Source organism: Equus caballus, chromosome 1, assembly GCF_041296265.1.
Source record: "Equus caballus isolate H_3958 breed thoroughbred chromosome 1, TB-T2T, whole genome shotgun sequence".
Classification (NCBI taxonomy): Eukaryota; Metazoa; Chordata; class Mammalia; order Perissodactyla; family Equidae; genus Equus; species Equus caballus.
In genome coordinates this window covers 160,457,914-160,474,710 of record NC_091684.1, presented here as the reverse complement: position 1 = coordinate 160,474,710, position 16,797 = coordinate 160,457,914, and the positions used below count along the sequence as shown (strand labels likewise).

Sequence of the window (16,797 nt, the reverse complement as noted above, 5' to 3'; positions counted from 1 at the left end):
TAGTGAGCTAATACAATAATGATACAATTACTGCAGGGACTCCTTCCTCTCTGAAATAGATAAAGCATTTAAGATGCTTTTATATTTAATATTTAAATGGCTGAGTTAACTAAAGAGGTTTTTTAAATACTATAATTAAGAAGAAATCCTCTTCCTTATTCAGGAAAAGGAGTTTCTTCAAGTTTAGGAAAGTAGATGTTACAAACTTCTTTGGGATCGGCAGTTGTCAAATGGAGAAGAACAAAAGCTATGTGGCTTTTGTGGTGTGACTACTAATGTACTTCCTTCCTTTGATTTAGAAGACTTCATTTAACACACACTTAACACTATACTCCACTCCAAGGCACTGTGCCAGATGTTAGGGTTACAAAAATGGAGATGTTTCTGCCGTTAATTAAGCAGCTCAAAAGTTTACAACTCAGGGACATTTACTATGCAATTTTATTGTTCTTATAACTACATGGAATTTTGAAAATACTTTTATTCAACGCATATACAATGTTAAATGGTATCAAACTGTAGTAGTCTTAGAATCTGTTACTATCAGCCAGTCTCTCACTGATGTCTCTTAGACTTCCAGACGAGCTCTTATACCACCTAAAGCTTGTAAAAGTCAACCATTTGTATCAATCAGCCTAATATTTATGGAAAGCACAATACCAAAGTTGTAAATGTACGTGCCCTTTGACTTTGTCCCTCTTTAGGAATCACTCCTACATAAGTATCGGTACAGATATGCAAAGATATGTACAAAGATCCAATACAAGAATGGTTAAATTTTGATATATTCACATAATTGAATCATATGCAGGTGTTAAAACAAATGAAATAATTTGTGTATGGGCTGGTATAGTATAGAAAGTTGTCCATGACATTTGTGCAAAAAGCAGGTTGCAGAATAATATGAAAACTATAATTGCCTTTATGTCTATAGGTGTATATTCACCTGCACGAAGGTTATAATAGCTAGTATTTATTGAGCACCATTTACGTGCTAAGCATTGGTCTGATTACATCAGATGTATTCATGAACTCTTAATCCTCACTCTAGCCCCAGATATTTTTTAATCCTTATATCACAAGAAGAGTTTAAGTAAACTCTTCAAGTTCATGGCTATTAAGTACCCAAGCCACAATGTGAATCCAAATAGTTTGGCCCCAGTGTCTGCTCACTTCCCAGCATGCTATGGAGGAAAACAAATCTATTTAAAACCAGCCAGCATGGCCCTGTGGCCAAGTGGTTAGGTTTGCACACTCCACTTCGGCAGCCCAGAGTTCCGCCTGTTCGGATGCTGGGCACGGACATGGCACTGCTCATCAAGCCATGTTGAGGCGGCATCCCACATGCCAGAACTAGAAGCACCCACAACTGAAAATATACAACTATGTACTGGGGGGATTTGGGGAGAAAAAGGAAAAGAAAGAACCAGCCAGCTTAATTTGATGTCAAGTTCAAGCATTTCATTTTCTACTGAAAGTCTACCAAAATGGCAAATCCAGAGGTTAAAGGAAATAGCTATATAAGGTTTTTGTTTTGTTTTGCTGAGGAAGATTCACCCTGAGTTAACATCTGTTGCCAATCTTCCTCTTTTTTTTTTTTTTTAAATGTGAGCCAGTGCCACAGCGTGGCCACTGACAGACAAGTGGTGTGGTTCTGCATTCAGGAACTGAACCCAGGCCTCCAAAGCGGAGTGTGCCAAACTTAACCACTAGGCCACCAGGGCTGGCCTTTGTTTTGTTTTGACATAAGTTTTTTAATTTAGATAAAGAAAGGAAATACGTTGAGGCAGACATGCCTACACACAATAAAATGTGTGTGGATGATTCAATATAGAACTACTTTATTCAGTCCTATTCTTTAGGAGCAGAAAGTAACTAAGAACTTTTCTGGTACTGTTTGTTGCCAGAGTCTTCACCCTTGCTTACAGGACCAAAATTTTGCAACCCCAAAGCATTAAGCAAACCAGAATTTTCTCCAGTTTAAAATATTTTAAAGGAAAATATTCTTTATGCAGTATAAAAGGGAAAGAATCTGCTATAAAAAACATCTGCTAGCTCACCTGGACCAAGTTGCCTTCTCTCTGCACCACCACTCGACTAGATCATCCCTTGATTGTGCTAGTGCCAGCCCCTCCCACCTATTCCCCACAGGACAACCACGAGGTTCTGAAAAAAGAAAATTTGATCCTGTCATAGGCCTCCTCCTCTAAAATTCTTCAAGGGCTTCCCATGGTTCTTGGAATAAAAAGAAACATCCTTCAGGAGGCCAGTAAGGCCTTCTCGCTCTGGTTTCTGACCAATGTTGCAACTCCTGCAGGCCTTCTCTTAAGGGTCTCACAGCGCAGAGGCTGTTCCCTCCATCGCCTAATTAACTCCTCGTCTTTCCCACCACCGCTGAAACTTCCCTTCCTCAGAGGCCTCCCCTGACCCCCAGACCACGTCAGTTACGTGCTATCTGTGCTTGCATCTCCATGTCCCTTTTCTTCAAAACCCTCACTGCAGTCATAAGTTTACATGTCTTCAGGTGCTTATCTGAATGTCCATTTCCGACAAGATTATAAACTACGATAGAAGAGTGGCTGTTTCTGCTTACCGTTTATCCCCAGCAGCTTAGCATAATACCTTGTATTTATTAAATGAATAATATGATAAGCTACTGAGCCAAATGCTATGTAAAGCAAAATATGAAAAAACAGCATTTCTATCAATGTTTGATGTTTTATCATTGCTTCATTAATACCCTGTCAAGCTCAGCTTGCAACTGAAGAGAACTTGTATATTATCCAGTCAACTTATTGAATATTAACTTACAGAATATGTATGTACCTGTATTTAACATACAAAAAAAATGACTTTTCAGTATTCATATAACAACTGTCCCATGTAGGAATAATAGTAGTAACATTAAGTACAACTCTTTTCAAACCAACCACGCATCTTCAGATCAGAGCACTCATGGGACACTGCCTTTTAATCCCTAAATTTGCAGTTGAAGATGTTTCCAGAAATAAGTATTATAAACTTGATAAGAAGCTACAATAAGTTCTTAAGGCAAATAGCTATGAAACCTGGACAGAAGTCTCCTTAGTTTCTCATCTTCTAGAAATAGCTTCACAAATCATTTGGAAAATCAGTCCGGAGGTAAACAGAATAATCCACATTTGCCATCCATTCTTGAGGTCGATCTTTCTTGAGAAATGATCAAAAAGCATGTGTTGTTGAAGACAGCAGGAAAGCCTGACCCTGATACTCAAGCTCTGGTCGGATCAGTTTTCTGGCTTGGACTGGCCGGGAGTCACTTCCTTCAGAATTGTCATCAGTGCATTTAAGCGAGTATGTGTTAACATTATCTTCTCCTTCAGCTGGGAAGAGAAATATATAGACTTCAGGGCATCTTAAGCTTAACTCTATTTGCTAGTTCTGGAAGCTACTTCAAATTTAAGCTATTGATTGGGAGCTGGCAATGTCTCAACACACTTCATGAACACATTTGTTCTCTTTCTGAAAGAACTTTATACAACAAATCTAGAACACAAGATCCTTAAATATAAAGTTTCATGTGAAAAAAGACCAGCCATTGCTGAGCATCACTGCTTCCCATCTCCCTCCCTCCTACCCCTTATCACCAGGTTGAAACTCCAGAAATTGGGAAGGAAGACAAGAATAAAGCAGGGTAAGAGCCTGTGGACACAGAAACGCCAACTAGCCTTCCCCTCCTCTTCCAGTGGAAAAATCTAACTTTTTTTCTTTGTTTACAGTAACAAATGCCTTTCTTTCTTCAATATTTTGCTAATGGTCTTCAAAAGTAAGCTAAAGTTTTTTGTACATATTTAACATAGCTGCTTTGAAGGCTCTGTGTGCTAAGTCCAACAGCTGGGCCTTCCGAAGGCAGTTTCTGATGCCAGTTTCTTATCCTGTGTATGTCTAATTTTTTATTGAAAAATAGACATTTTAGATAATATATTGTAGCAACTCTGGATGCTAACACCACCACTCTTCTTGGTGGTTGTCTGCTTATCTGTTCAGTGAGTTGGCTAGACTTCTACTGCTGTCTATTTCCCCCACAACGTGCAGCCTCTGATGCCACTCCTCAGAGGACACAGCCTAGGGCTTGTGCAGTCACCCAGGGTGATAGCAGTTTTAGCAAGGCTCTCTTTTGACCGTCCCCTTCTCTGATCTGTGTAAGCTGTCTACCACTGCTGTTGGTATCACACCCAGCTGTTAGCCTCGCTAATGCTGGCTGATTGCTCTAGTTTATGACAATGACCTGAGACATAAATTGCTCCACAGTCTAATCCAAATTCAGACTCCTTTGTAGGGGTAGTCTAAATTAAGGCCAGTCTTTTTTTGTTCCAACCCCAGGAGGACTCTTCTTAGTTGTTTACTTCCCTGATTCTCTCTTATAAACTTCTAACTAGTCTATGGTTTAGCTTCTTGCTGTCTGGAACTATCAGCTTCCTCTTAATTGCATACCACCAAAATCTCCATTGTTTTGGGCAGCACCCTTGAACATCCCTACACTGTTTCAAACAATGTCAGCTCCCTTGGGAGAGCTCCAGAGCTCTGCTTTTACAATATGCCTCTTAACCTGGGCTCCCAAGCTGGGTGTGGGGGTAGTGTCTCTCAGAATGACGCCCCTTTTACAAACAGGGTGCTAGGCAGAGGTGGCAGCTTCTGGTCTTCTCAGCTTGCCTCTGCCAGCAAGAAACCTCTGCCCTGTGAGCAAGGGGGGCAAGGGTGAATGGGTTCCCAGTACTATTAGCTACTATGCCTGTGGCAGAGCTTGCACACTACAAATGGCTGTTCTTGCCTGGAATTGAGCTTCCAATGAGAGATGCTGGGAGCCTACCCCTCCTGGGAAAAAACAGCCCTCCTCTGGTAGCTGGGGGAAAAAGATCCCTGTGTTCTTGGCTATATCTTCCCAGATGGAGCCTCTCTCCCTCTGAGCTGGAGGGGCGTGGGAGGGAGGGAGCAAGATGTGGCTGAAATGCCATAGGGTTCCACTGTTCTTACCAGGGTTTAGGAGATTTTCTTGAGTAAATGTCTCTTCATTTGCTTTATGCCTTTAGGAAAATTTCCACATACTTAAGATGGTTGTTTTCTTTATAACTTTCTCCAGTTATGGCCGTTTTGCTGGGGAGGGGAGTCCATGGAGCTTCTCAGGCCACCATTCTGAAAGTTATTGCCCATACCAATTTTTTTTGGTTTTTTTGAGAAGATTAGCCCTGAGCTAACATCTGTTGCCAATCCTCCTCATTTTTGCTGAGGAAGACTGGCCCTGAGCTAACATCTGTGCCCATCTTCCTCTACTTTATATGTGGGACGCCTACCACAACATGGCTTGACAAGCGCTGCCATGTCCACACCCGGGATCTGAACCAGCAAACCCCAGGCCGCTGAAGTGGAACGTGCAAACTTAACCGCTGCACCACTGGGCCGGCCCCCCATACCAATTATTTAATCACAATATTTACTGACCACCCCTCATCACCTCAGTAGCTTAGGGCAAGGGTTGGCAAACTATGAACTGCAGGATAGCCGGCTGTCCATCTTTGTAAATAAAGTTTTATTGTAACACAGCCAAACCCCTTTGTTTATACATTGTCTATGGCTGCTCTTACACTATAATGGCAGACTTGAGTAGCTGAGACTGAATGGTCACAAAGCTTAAAATATTTGTCATCTGGTCCTTTACAGAAAAAGTTCGCCAACTCCTGACTTGGAACATGGTTTCATGAGCTTGGTTAATTATGGGGGGGAAAAGCAATCACTGTTCCCCTGTACTAAAAAGTACTTAAACTGAAAAATAAATGCCACTGGTTACCAAATGTGTAATTAGCAAGGAATAAACTATTAATGCTACTAAAAACAAAACCAACACTAAATTCTAAGTTTGTTCTTCTGAAGGTAGTAAAGCTATGGGCCAGTTTCTATTCAGAATGAGTTCGCAGGCTACCAAAACAAAGTTGCCCTCTTCAACTCAAAGCCATCAACCACTAGTAAAACCCATTTAAGTAAGAATTCTTAATGATTGTTTTACTACTTTTTCCTCTGAGATAACTAAGCATAAGGTGCTTGCAAAGAGGACAGATCTACAAAAGACGATGGTGTCCACTCCCAGCACAGAGAAGAGAGTACAGGAATGCAGGAGCTGAGCAGCTTTCCACCTCCTCCTGAACTAGACTTTGCATATGGCTTCAATATTTTGCTTTGTGTCATAAAGTCAATAAGGAATGCCAAACCAAGTATAAAGGTTATTGGAGTGTCACACCATTTAAATGCTCTTAAGTTCATTGGTAGAAATTATCAAGAGTTGTCTATATTAAAGGAAACACACAACCATCATGAAACCTTACCTCTGCAACCTTTTCTGGTAGAGGTACGTTGTAAATATCCATCTCAGATGCATTCACTATTGCTTTTGTTTTTAAGAGGTAGCTAGATAGAAAATAGAGAAAATATTAGTTCCATACCACAGTTAAGATTATCAATGAACCAAACTTGCCTGACAGTATCTGTCAAGCAAAGAGGGCCTTCTTATCGATTTCCGTTTCAAAATTCATAATGTATTTTGTAGAAAAAACAAATTCTCAATTAACAAATCATCAGAGAGACTCAGTGTCTCGTCCCACCCCTTGCCAGCCAGGAATACATGAGACAAAATTATCCCAGGACAAACTGAAGACAAAAACTAGGGTCATATGAAAAATCACGATGAGTTTAAGTGTCACACTCCACCAGATCTTGTAGCACAGTTAGAAGTAATCGCATTGTGACAAATACATTGGTTGCCTACTAGGTAGCCATTCTTCACTTCTTTCTTATGAACAGAACCCAGATTTTGTGTAGGGCAGCAGTGTGCGCAGTCCTAAGAAATGAATCATAGCTGTTCTAAGCCAACTGTGGCAACCTTATTCCCTATTGTCACATATTTGCTCTCCCAGCTTAAGGTGACCAGCAACCATGTGACATAGTTCTGGCCAATAATAAGGAAATGTCTGCTGGTAAAAGGAGACCATTCCCCGGGTTCCCACACTTTCCATATCCTTTTCCTTCCAGTTGGAGATGCTACTATCTATGGATATAATGCTTATAATTGCAGCCGCCATCTTGCATCCAAGAGGAAAAGGCCAAGAGAGCCAGAGATGCTGACTCAGAGCACTGTCACGACTGAGCCACCACAAGACTCCTAGAGTGGCCAACTGCCCCCACTCCTCACTTATTAAAGCCACTGTTAGTCAAGTTTTCTGTTACCAGCAACCAAATTCATTCTAACTGATACACATAGACATAGATTTATTATCTTCCAAGACTCATGCTACCTATACTTTACTAATTTCTACTTAATCAAGAAGAATATACCAACCTTTGAGTCCAAGCCCTTATTTTAAAGATTAAGAAATTACTTAAAATCCCACAATGCTTTTCAAATTTACATTAAAAATTTTTGTTACAAAGCTTACTTCCTTAAGCAAAAACTCAATTATAGGTCTGCTGGAACAATTACTTATAACTGTTTCTAAAAAAGATTTGAGGTTACTAATGCACACATTTAGGCATACTTCTTTCCTCCCTCTTTAAACTTAATTCTAAATAGAAATTATTTAAAAAGAAACTAGAAATTAAGAGTAAAATATCAATCCATCTAAGTCTATATTTCCTATTGAAAATCTGCAGAGAACAACAAATGGTATACCTAATGCACACAGAACAACCTCAGGGTAAAGGAGGGGCTTTATTTCTAAGTTTGTTTAGTCATCCATAACTCAGCTAGAAACACTTATCTAAGCACATCAAATGAGAAAAAGGAGGCCGGCCCCATGGCCAAGTGAAGTTCACACGCTCTGGTTCAGAGGTCCAGGCTGGTTCGGATCCTGGGCACGGACCTAGCACCGCCTAGCAAGCCACGCTGAGGTGGCGGCCAACATGGCAGAGTTAGAAGGACCTACAACTATGAACTATGTCCTGAGGGATTCGGGGAGAAGAAGAAGAAAAGAAAAAAAGAAGAAGATTGGCAACAGATGCCTTCTCAGGTGCCAAGGTTTTAAAAAAAAAAAAAAGAGACAGAAAAAGGAAACTTTGTTTTATGAAAAGAAAATGAGCTTTGGAGTTAAAACATGGATTCAAATCTCAGCTCCTCCACCTCTCTGAGCCCCAATTTTCTTATATTAAGAACTGAGTGAGATAAGTACAACTTCTGGCACAAACTAGGTCATCATGGCTATTTTTGATTTTTTGTTTTTAATGGTCAAGAAAAGACTTTGTTGGATGCTTCAGTTTGTTATAATAAACAAAAAAGCCTAAGTAAAATGCAGAATTTACTAGGAAGGTAAAGAAATATCCAAAGTAATTCAGGAGAAGGAACAGCCAGTAGTGTACTTTTTCTGACTCTGTGAGGCCACATGGTCCTTATTTTTCACTTTTCTCTGCGTATCTGCTTCACTCTTCTTTCTCTGCATCTACATGCATAACAGAAAATCGCTACCCTAAACCCAGCTACAGCTTTTATGTCCCAACTTCAACCAGACCATCTACAAATGACCTACGCCTCTGGGTCTTTCTTTCAAATTCCTAGGGTAGAAAGCCTGATTGGCTTAGCTTAGGTCAGGCATCCATTCTTGATGCCATCACCTGGGAGTGGTATCTCATGATACAAACATGGCCACAGCCTATGGCGGGGCGACAGGAGCTGGGCACAAACCCAAAAAGTGTCCACTACATTATTTTGCAAAAGCCTACCTTCCAGAAGTTTTTACAATGAAAGAATATCCTCTCAATTATTCCATGGTATGATTATTAAGACATGGTATGATTCTAAGGCATCTAAAGTTATCATAATGTTATGAGATTATATTTTGGTCCCACTGCCATCTTTTTTGTAAAAGACAGTGCCTGGCTCTAGCATCTTCTTTGATATAAATATTCTGCCTTTTCTGGAAGATCTTTTAAAATTTATTTGATAACGAATACCTAAGTCTACTCACCACAGCATCTTGTCGCTGGAAAGGCAGAAGTGACCTCTCAAGGCGGCCAGGGCAGCATGGGTAGAATACAGATGGAAACCAATGGGAATCCCACAGGAACTACAGAATAAAAGGTTGTAAGTGCTGGGAATAAAACCAGAATATGGGTTAGAAAGAAAATAAGAGAACAAAGACAAAATCATCAGTCTCTGAACGCACTCCTAAAAACTACACTTATAACAGGAATGAGACTGAAGAAATGTCAGAAAAGGTTAACTCATGGGGCTGGCCTGGTGGGAAAGCAGTTAAGTGCGCACATTCCACTTTGGCAGCCCGGAGTTCGGTAGCCCAGATCCCAGGTCCCAGGTGTGAACGTGGCACCAGCTTGGCAAGCCATGCCATGGTAGGCGTCTCACATATAAAAAAGTAGAGGAAGATAGGCACGGATGTTAGCTCAGGGCCAGTCTTCCTCAGCAAAAAGAGGAGGATTGGCAGCAGATGTTAGTTCAGGGCTGATCTTCCTCAAAAAAAAAAAAGAAAGGTTAACTCAGATTTTAATATAATCACACCTTAAATGGCAGAGACCTTTGAGGATGCTAGCCACAAAAGCAATCACGGATGTACAACTGTCAGTTCAATAGAGAAAAGTAATTTACATCTGAAAAGCAGAAAAACAGGTAACTCATCAGATTAACATTTAAACCTAGAAAACTACACATGACCAAATAAATTAGTTACCATTAAACCAATTTCCAGTTGAAGTATATTAATCAAGTTGATTGGGGCTTACTAAACAATTTATTAATAGAACTCAAATCAGGCCTTTTCTTTTGCAGATATTACAAAAAATTAACTTAAAAAAATTACCCAGACAAAAAGAAAGAAAAAGAAAGAAAAAAGAAAGAAAAGAAAAGAAAAGAAAAGGAAAGGAATTCTAATACCCTAGCAAGCCAGCTATTTTCTTTTCCTTTATCCTCTGAAAGATTACTGGATGAGGATCAGGAAATGTTGATTTCAGTTCTAGTTATACCACTTGGGTAGGTCACTTACCAGCCACTTGCTGCTATATATATATAAGCCATATCCAAATATTACAAAGAAATGTTTTAAGAAAAAATTATGTTTCATCAGACATGTACTGAAAGGAACGTTAAAGTGGTTTGGTAAGGGAAAAGTTATTTGTATAAATATAATATGCTATGCATCAAAATTCTATTAATAGAGTATAAAAGCCACAGGGCAAAAAAGAAAGATTCATGTCAATGGATACTAAAAAAGAGCAAGCAATAAAACATACTAAATTTATTGGTAAATGAAGTCTCACACCACACATGTAGTACTGTATCTTTGTGAATACGGTAACCAAAAAGCGAGCCATGAAATAAAGTTGCGTTAATTTGAATTAATTCCTATGTGGGAATTAATTAGATCACACAAAGCACAGTATCTACAGTACCTCACAGAAACGAATGTATGGCACAGAGCAAAATGTAAAGAAATCCCCAAATTATGCCTATGCAGGCAATACAAAGCAAATATTTCATTGAACATTAGTCTGCTAATGGCTCAGGTCCTTCAGGAATGAAGGTTTGCATCACCACGCCAGGTAAAGAGCTGTGACCAGCTGGATGCCTGCTGGAGGCAGAAGGAATACACAACGGGTAGTGGAAGAAGGAAGTTACGAACACCAGCTATGACCACAGGACGAGTTACAGAAGCGAGGACTGTAACGTCATGAGTATTTCCTCCCTATTTTGTTATAAATATGTGGGTATGTATATGTGTGTTTATGTCTGTCTTCTTCCCTCTCTTATTCCCTCATCACGTAATATAAGATGTACTGCCTTTTTATCATAGTATTTAAGTATTGTTAATTTCACATCATAGCATTTAAGTTATGAGATAGCAAAGAAAAAGTAAACATCACTTAAAGACTTTACCTCCTTTTGTGGAGAAGGGGTTAGTGTGTACTCAGTTATGCACAGGATGGTTGTAACAAGTTAGGCAGAATTATGACCTTGTTATTGTCTTTATTTGGAGATTAAGTACGGTTTTAGGATATGCATGTGAGAGCCAAGTTAACAACTGATGGTTAAATTTTATGTATCAACTTGACTGGGCCACAGGGTGCCCAGTCATTCTGTCAAACATCATTCCCAACGTGTTTCTGAGGGTGTTTTTAATGAGATTACCATTTGAATCAGTAGTGAGTTAATCAGATTGCCCTCCCTAACATGGGTGGCCCTCATTTAATCAGTTAAAGGCCTGAACAGAACAAAAGGCTGACCCTCTCATGAGTAACAGGGAGTCCTCCCACCTGACTGCGCTGAGCTGGGACACTGGTCTTTTTTCCTGCCTTTGGACTTGAACCGAAATGTCAGGTCTTCTAGGTCTCGAGTCTGCTGGCTCTTGGACTGGAACTTACATCTTTGGTTGTCCGTTCTCAGGCCTGCGCCTTAGACTAGAACTAAACCACTGCCTCTCCCGTCTCCAGCAGCTCTTGGGACTTTTCACCCTCCAGAACTGCACAGCCAATTCCGGGTAACATATCTCTTCCTGCTGATGTGGGGTCGGTGAGCCGAGGAGTCGAAAGAAACATTTTTTGGACTCTTAAGATGTGGCAGTAGTGCTCTTTTATTTAGAGAATAGTGTGGAATAGCATGGGGACAGGACCCATGGGCAGTCAGAGCTGCTGCGTGGGGACAGGGCCCACAGGCAGGAGGAGGTGCTGCTGCTGCCCCCACTACTGCTGCCAACATGGGTGGAGAGTAAGGCTAAATTTAAGGCATAGGTATGTGAGCCATCTCTTTACAAGACAAAGGAAAGAACATGCAGAAAAGTTAAAATGGTATCAGTGTAGGTGGGGTCTGGCCATTGGGTGGTCTCACAACTTTTAGATAAGAATCAAATCGGATTAAGTAAAGGCCAGAAGCCACCACCCTAAATCAGTTACATGAGGTTGCCAGACAGTAACCAACTTAAGTCCTTGCCTTCCCCATTAAGAGTTTCCAGAGATAAGGCCATCCCCGCTTCCTCCTGGTGCAGAGGGGGAGGCATGGAGATTTCCTTCACAAATGCAAATGTCTCTCATCAGAGGGCAAGCAAATTCCACTCCTCGGAGCCTGCTTCTCATCTGCAGTTTTAAAATTAACCAGCCTAAAATCCTCATCACTGCTAAGTCCCGTGGCTCTCCTTATTCCATAAATACAGAAACATGGGGCTTTCCCTCCAGTGTTTGATAAACCATCAGATCAGTAATGTCCAATAGGAAAACAATATGAGCCACATAAGTAACTTTAAATTTTCTATTTGTCTCATTAAAAACATTTCTTAAACACATGAAATTACTTTTAATATATTTTATGCTACCCAATATATCAAGAACATTATTTCGACATGTGATCAACATTTTTAAATTATTAATTTTTTTGTACTAAGGCTACCCTCACAGCATCTCAATTCAGAATGGCCACATTTTAAGTGCTCAACAGCTCATGTGGCTAATGGTTACAGTGTTGGATGGCACAGGCCTAAGGAGATATTCAGAGAGCTTTTGCCTCTGGCCCCAAATGACCCAGTTCCAAGCAGACCACCAGCCCTTCCCTCTCTGTTCCCTTTGGGTGGGAAAAGGACACTCCCATAAGGAAGGGAGTTAGTGTCTTTCAGTGGGGAAAGAGGGGCTACAGAACTCTTCCTGGTTACTGAGTAAAGCAACTAAGAATGCCTATACTTTACCCCTAAAACTTAGAACCAAACTGTGGTCAGAATGAATTGTCTGGCTGTTAAAGACAACACTCAAACTTGAGGAGCTTTGGGGACTGGCCCCGTGTCCGAGTGGTTAAGGTTCTGCTGCTCTGCTTCAGCAGCACAGACATGGACCTACTCCACTCATCAGCCATGCTGTGGAGGTGTCCCACATACAACGTGGAGGAAGACTGGCCTGGATGTTAGCTCAAGGCTACTGTTCCTCAAGCAAAAGAAAAAAAAAAAAGAGGACGATTGGCAACGGATGTTAGCTCAGGGTGAATTTTCCTCACACACACACACACACACACACAAATTGAGAAGCCTTGTAATACTAAATTCACTGAGTACTTTGTTGTCACTTATAAATCATGGTACAGGCAAGATGCAAAGTTTACCAGGCAGTATTCAAGTACATATCATTCAACTTGTGTTTTTCCCCAGTTTCCAGGGTTGCAGCAGAGTTAGTCCTGCTGTAGCTTATCACAAACTCCAGTGTAAGCGCAAAATTAAAAGTCCTAGTTATCTCAAAGGATTGTAGTCTATAGTCAGTGATTCTCACTGTACACTGAAAGCCTCACTGCACTTGCACAAGCCACTATGGAGATGTGACCCTCAGAAAGATTTTAAAAGCTACACATAAACACAACTTTTCCATTTCATTAACACATCAAGATTGTAACAAGACTTGTCACCCGCCTAGCTGCCCCAAGGAACTCAAGGGTGGGTTTGGAAGCATTTAACTGTTTTTCCAAATCATTTTTTTCCCCTTTTGTTATGGTAAGGAGATGCAATCACCAACCACAATGAACCAGACCAAGCCTCACCAGAGAGCTCCGCCTATGACCTCTGCCTCACTTTTATTGCTAAGATCTCTCCAGGAGGAGCTTAAGCCTTATTCCCATAACCTGCAGTGTAAGTGGAAGCACGTTTTCCAACCAAGCCTGTGCATGTAAATGCCCACTTCTCCTTTTTGAATATTCATTTCTCATCTGAAATAAAAGGTCCCTGCTTCCCTTTGTTCAGGGACTCCTCGACTCTGGAAGTGATTCCGCATGGTCTCCTATTTTCTGCAAATACACCTTACTTTGTGACACAACTACTTCTGGTGGAGAGTCTGATTTGACTCGCCCAGAGGCAAACCCACTTCGGTTTCCGTAACAGACTCAAAGAGGTAAAAGGAGCATCCTTTAAATACACTGAATGGGGGACAGCCCAGTGGCTGTTAAGTTCCCAGGTTCCGCTTAGGTGGCCCCAGGTTCCCCAGTTCTGATCCCCGGCACGGACCTATACGCAGCTCATCAAGCCATGCTGTGGCAGGCAGTCCCACATATAAAACAGGAAGATGGGCACAGATGTTAGCTCAGGGCCAATCTTCCTCAGCAAAAAGAGGGGGATTGGTGCAGCATTATTTACAATCGCCAAGATGCAGAAGCAACCTAAGTGCCCATCAACAGATGATTGGATAAAGAAGATGTGGTATGTATATACAATGGAATACTACTCAGCCATAAAAAAGAACAAAATCGTCCCATTTGCAACAATATGGATGGACCTTGAGGGAATTATGTTAAGAGAAATAAGCCAGACAGAGAAGGACAAGCTCTGTATGACTCCACTCATATGAGGACTTTAAACCTGTGGACAAAGAATACAGATTAGTGGCTACCAGGGGAAAGGGGGGATGGGGGGTGGGCACAAAGGGTGAAGGGTTGCACCTACAACACGACTGACAGACAATAATATACAACTGAAATTTCACAAGATTGTAACCTATCATTAACTCAAAAAATTTAAAAAAAAAAGAGGGGGATTGGCAGCAGATGGTAGCTCAGGACTAATCTTCCTCAAAATAAATAAATACAGTGAATGGATGGAATAAACGTTTCTTTTAGCGCAAGATAGGAACACTGGTGCATGTCGGTTCCACGCTGCTCGGTCTCATTAAGTCAAGGACTAAAGACGGATAGGTAATCGATCGCGAATTCTCAGATCGAGAAGTCTCAGTACATACCTGCCTTTCAGTAAACCTTCAATGCCAACTAGGAAGGGAGCTTCCAAAACCACGTTGTTTGTGACTCCTGGGAACACAAACACAAGTCAGAATGAGTACCTGTGAGGCCTTGAAAGGGAAAACGCTTCCCCTTCAGACTCATCATGACCACAAAAATCAAGAAAAGTTGCCCCCAGCCCCAGCAAAGGGGTTAATTTCCTTCCAAATTCTCATGCAGTTTTCTTCTCCAGCCGGCTCTCCGCCACCTGGTGAAAAAGCGGGAACACCCTCTCCGGCCCTCCTCCGCCCTCCCCAGATGCCGCCCCCACTCACTGGAGAAGACCACGGCCCCGAGGGACCGCGACAGGTCCCAGGCGAGGTGCACCGAGTCAGCCAGCACGGCGTGGCACTGCGCGCACTGGAACACGGCGCACCTCTCCGGCTGCAGCCACGACGGCAACCGCGGGCTGGATGGCAGGTCCTCCGCCCCCGGCCCTGCAGGGCCCAGCGGCGAGGACCCTTTCACCACCTGCGTGTCCCACTCCATGGAAGTCGTTAAGGAAGGTTCGTCCGTCGCCTTCCTAGCGCCCTCACAAAAGTCACCCCGGGGCAGCTTCGCATACCGCGAGCGATGCCGCCGCGGCCGAGCCGCCATCTTCCTGCAGCGGCGCCTCCGTTTCGAACTGGCACCAGGCCCCGCCCCAAGCACTGTTCCTGCGTCCTCATTGGACATCGTGAGGCTCTGAGGCGCGCTCGTTGCCTGGACACGCCCTTCGACGCCTACGTGTTGTGGGGGTGGGGAAGAACGTGCGTCTAATAGGGAGGCTTAGCTTTTCTATTGGCCAACGCCAGGAAACCCCGCCTCCTAGGCATTTTTAACCAATGGAAGTGCAGCACCCTTGATTTAAACTGTCTATAAAACTCGGCGAGGTCAACGTTTATAGTGGCGCCAGAGATTTGAACGGAGCGTCGATTGTCTGCGTGGTCGCCTGGCTTACAGAACGCGATGACCGTCCCCTCCCTGGAGGAGCTGGACTCCTTCAAGTACAGTGACCTGCAGAACTTGGCCAAGAGTCTGGGCCTCCGGGCTAACCTGAGGGTACGGGGCTGATGGCTCAGGCCGGTGGCGGGAGGGGTAGGGACGAGCGGCCTTAGGGAGACGCGGTGGGAAGGGACCGAGCCCGCCCCTGGGCCAGTAGATTTGGTTCACGACGGTCCCTCCAACTCTGCAAGACGGAAAGGGAGCCATAGTCGTCACCTTATTTTGAGACTGACTTTTCTAAGGGCTCACATAGGTCTCGGCTCCAAAAGGGTTTGTTTGGTTTGGTTTTATTGAAGTACTCTGTGATACTTCCCGAGGCATCAATTAGGAAATGCAGGCCCAGAAAGCTCAAGGAATGCTGTGTCCAATGCCGATTAATTGTTAGGCAGTCGCAGAAGTAACTGCCTTGGCTTCTGGGAAATTCCAAACAGTAACACTTCGGTAAACTGTAATAGCGCCCCAAGATCTCTTGCTACTTTATTGGGGGACCTAGAAGAAAGGATGAGTTTTAGGGGACCACCCCCGTGGATAAATTTTTATAATTAGCCCTGATCTAGTATGGGCGTTCATTTATTGATCACTGTTGTAGCAGTGTTCTGTTTCAAAACCGGTGAGGTCTTTGACTCTGAGGCTGCAAAATGTTGGGGGAAAATGTGGGGATTCAATTTGGGATTGACGTTCTATACTAGATTCTGGTGGAATTTTCCTGTCTAATACTAATGTATACTCGAGATTTGTTCTGCAAGCTGTAGTATTTATGCTGAGTGAATGCCTAAATCAGCCATCACAAATATTTTTAAATGGTTTAAACAAAATAACCAGTGCCCAGGTACCTCTTGGGGTTGAATGATAAAGCAGTGTCTGGAGATATTTCTGGGCTCTGATCTTAATGGCTCCCCAATACTTCATAAAGAAAGCCTTAAATCCTTAGCTTAAATCCCTTAGGCTTTTTGCAGGCTGACTGGAATCTTTTATCCAAGGCTACATCCAAATTGGACTGGTCCCTGAGCACTTGCTACCTTTCTCCATCTTTGTCCCTTTGCTAATTTTGGCCC

The 16,797-nt window shown here is 42.4% G+C and overlaps 2 protein-coding genes across 10 annotated transcripts in view; one reads left to right on the top strand and one right to left on the bottom strand.

The window, feature by feature from the left end:
- Nucleotides 1-423: 423 nt before the first annotated feature.
- OIP5 (Opa interacting protein 5) lies at nt 424-15,483 on the bottom strand. 2 transcript variants are annotated; one of them, XR_002800366.2, is made up of 6 exons: nt 15,034-15,355; nt 14,722-14,788; nt 8,985-9,107; nt 6,357-6,438; nt 5,014-5,172; nt 424-3,362 (listed from the first exon to the last, which is right to left on the bottom strand). XR_002800366.2 is itself a non-coding variant. In XM_001503447.5 (5 exons), the coding sequence occupies exons 1-5, from the start codon at nt 15,431-15,433 to the stop codon at nt 3,267-3,269; spliced, it is 768 nt and encodes a 255-aa protein (XP_001503497.3). In that variant the 5' UTR covers nt 15,434-15,483; the 3' UTR covers nt 424-3,266. The 2 variants fall into 2 exon arrangements, 1 of the variants encoding a protein (XP_001503497.3); XM_001503447.5 differs by lacking the exon at nt 5,014-5,172 and having other exon boundaries at nt 15,034-15,483.
- Nucleotides 15,432-16,797, top strand: part of NUSAP1 (nucleolar and spindle associated protein 1) — a 29,434-nt gene continuing 28,068 nt past the window's right edge. For all 8 annotated transcript variants that reach the window (XM_070239180.1, XM_014733837.3, XM_070239170.1 and 5 more), the window contains exon 1: nt 15,432-15,799. In XM_070239180.1, coding sequence (XP_070095281.1) covers nt 15,707-15,799 — 93 coding nt within the window. In that variant the 5' untranslated portion in view covers nt 15,432-15,706. The remainder of the gene's footprint in view (nt 15,800-16,797) is intronic.

Bases quoted from the DNA above. Each gene is read 5' to 3' on its own strand.
- OIP5 (XM_001503447.5), bottom strand. From the start codon at position 15,433: ATGTCCAATGAGGACGCAGGAACAGTGCTTGGGGCGGGGCCTGGTGCC. The intron at 6,439-8,984 runs GTGAGTAGACTT...TTTTCTATCTAG, and splicing joins TCCAGCGACAAGATGCTGTG to CTACCTCTTAAAAACAAAAG. The intron at 3,363-6,356 runs GTAAGGTTTCAT...TTCTCTTCCCAG, and splicing joins TACCAGAAAAGGTTGCAGAG to CTGAAGGAGAAGATAATGTT.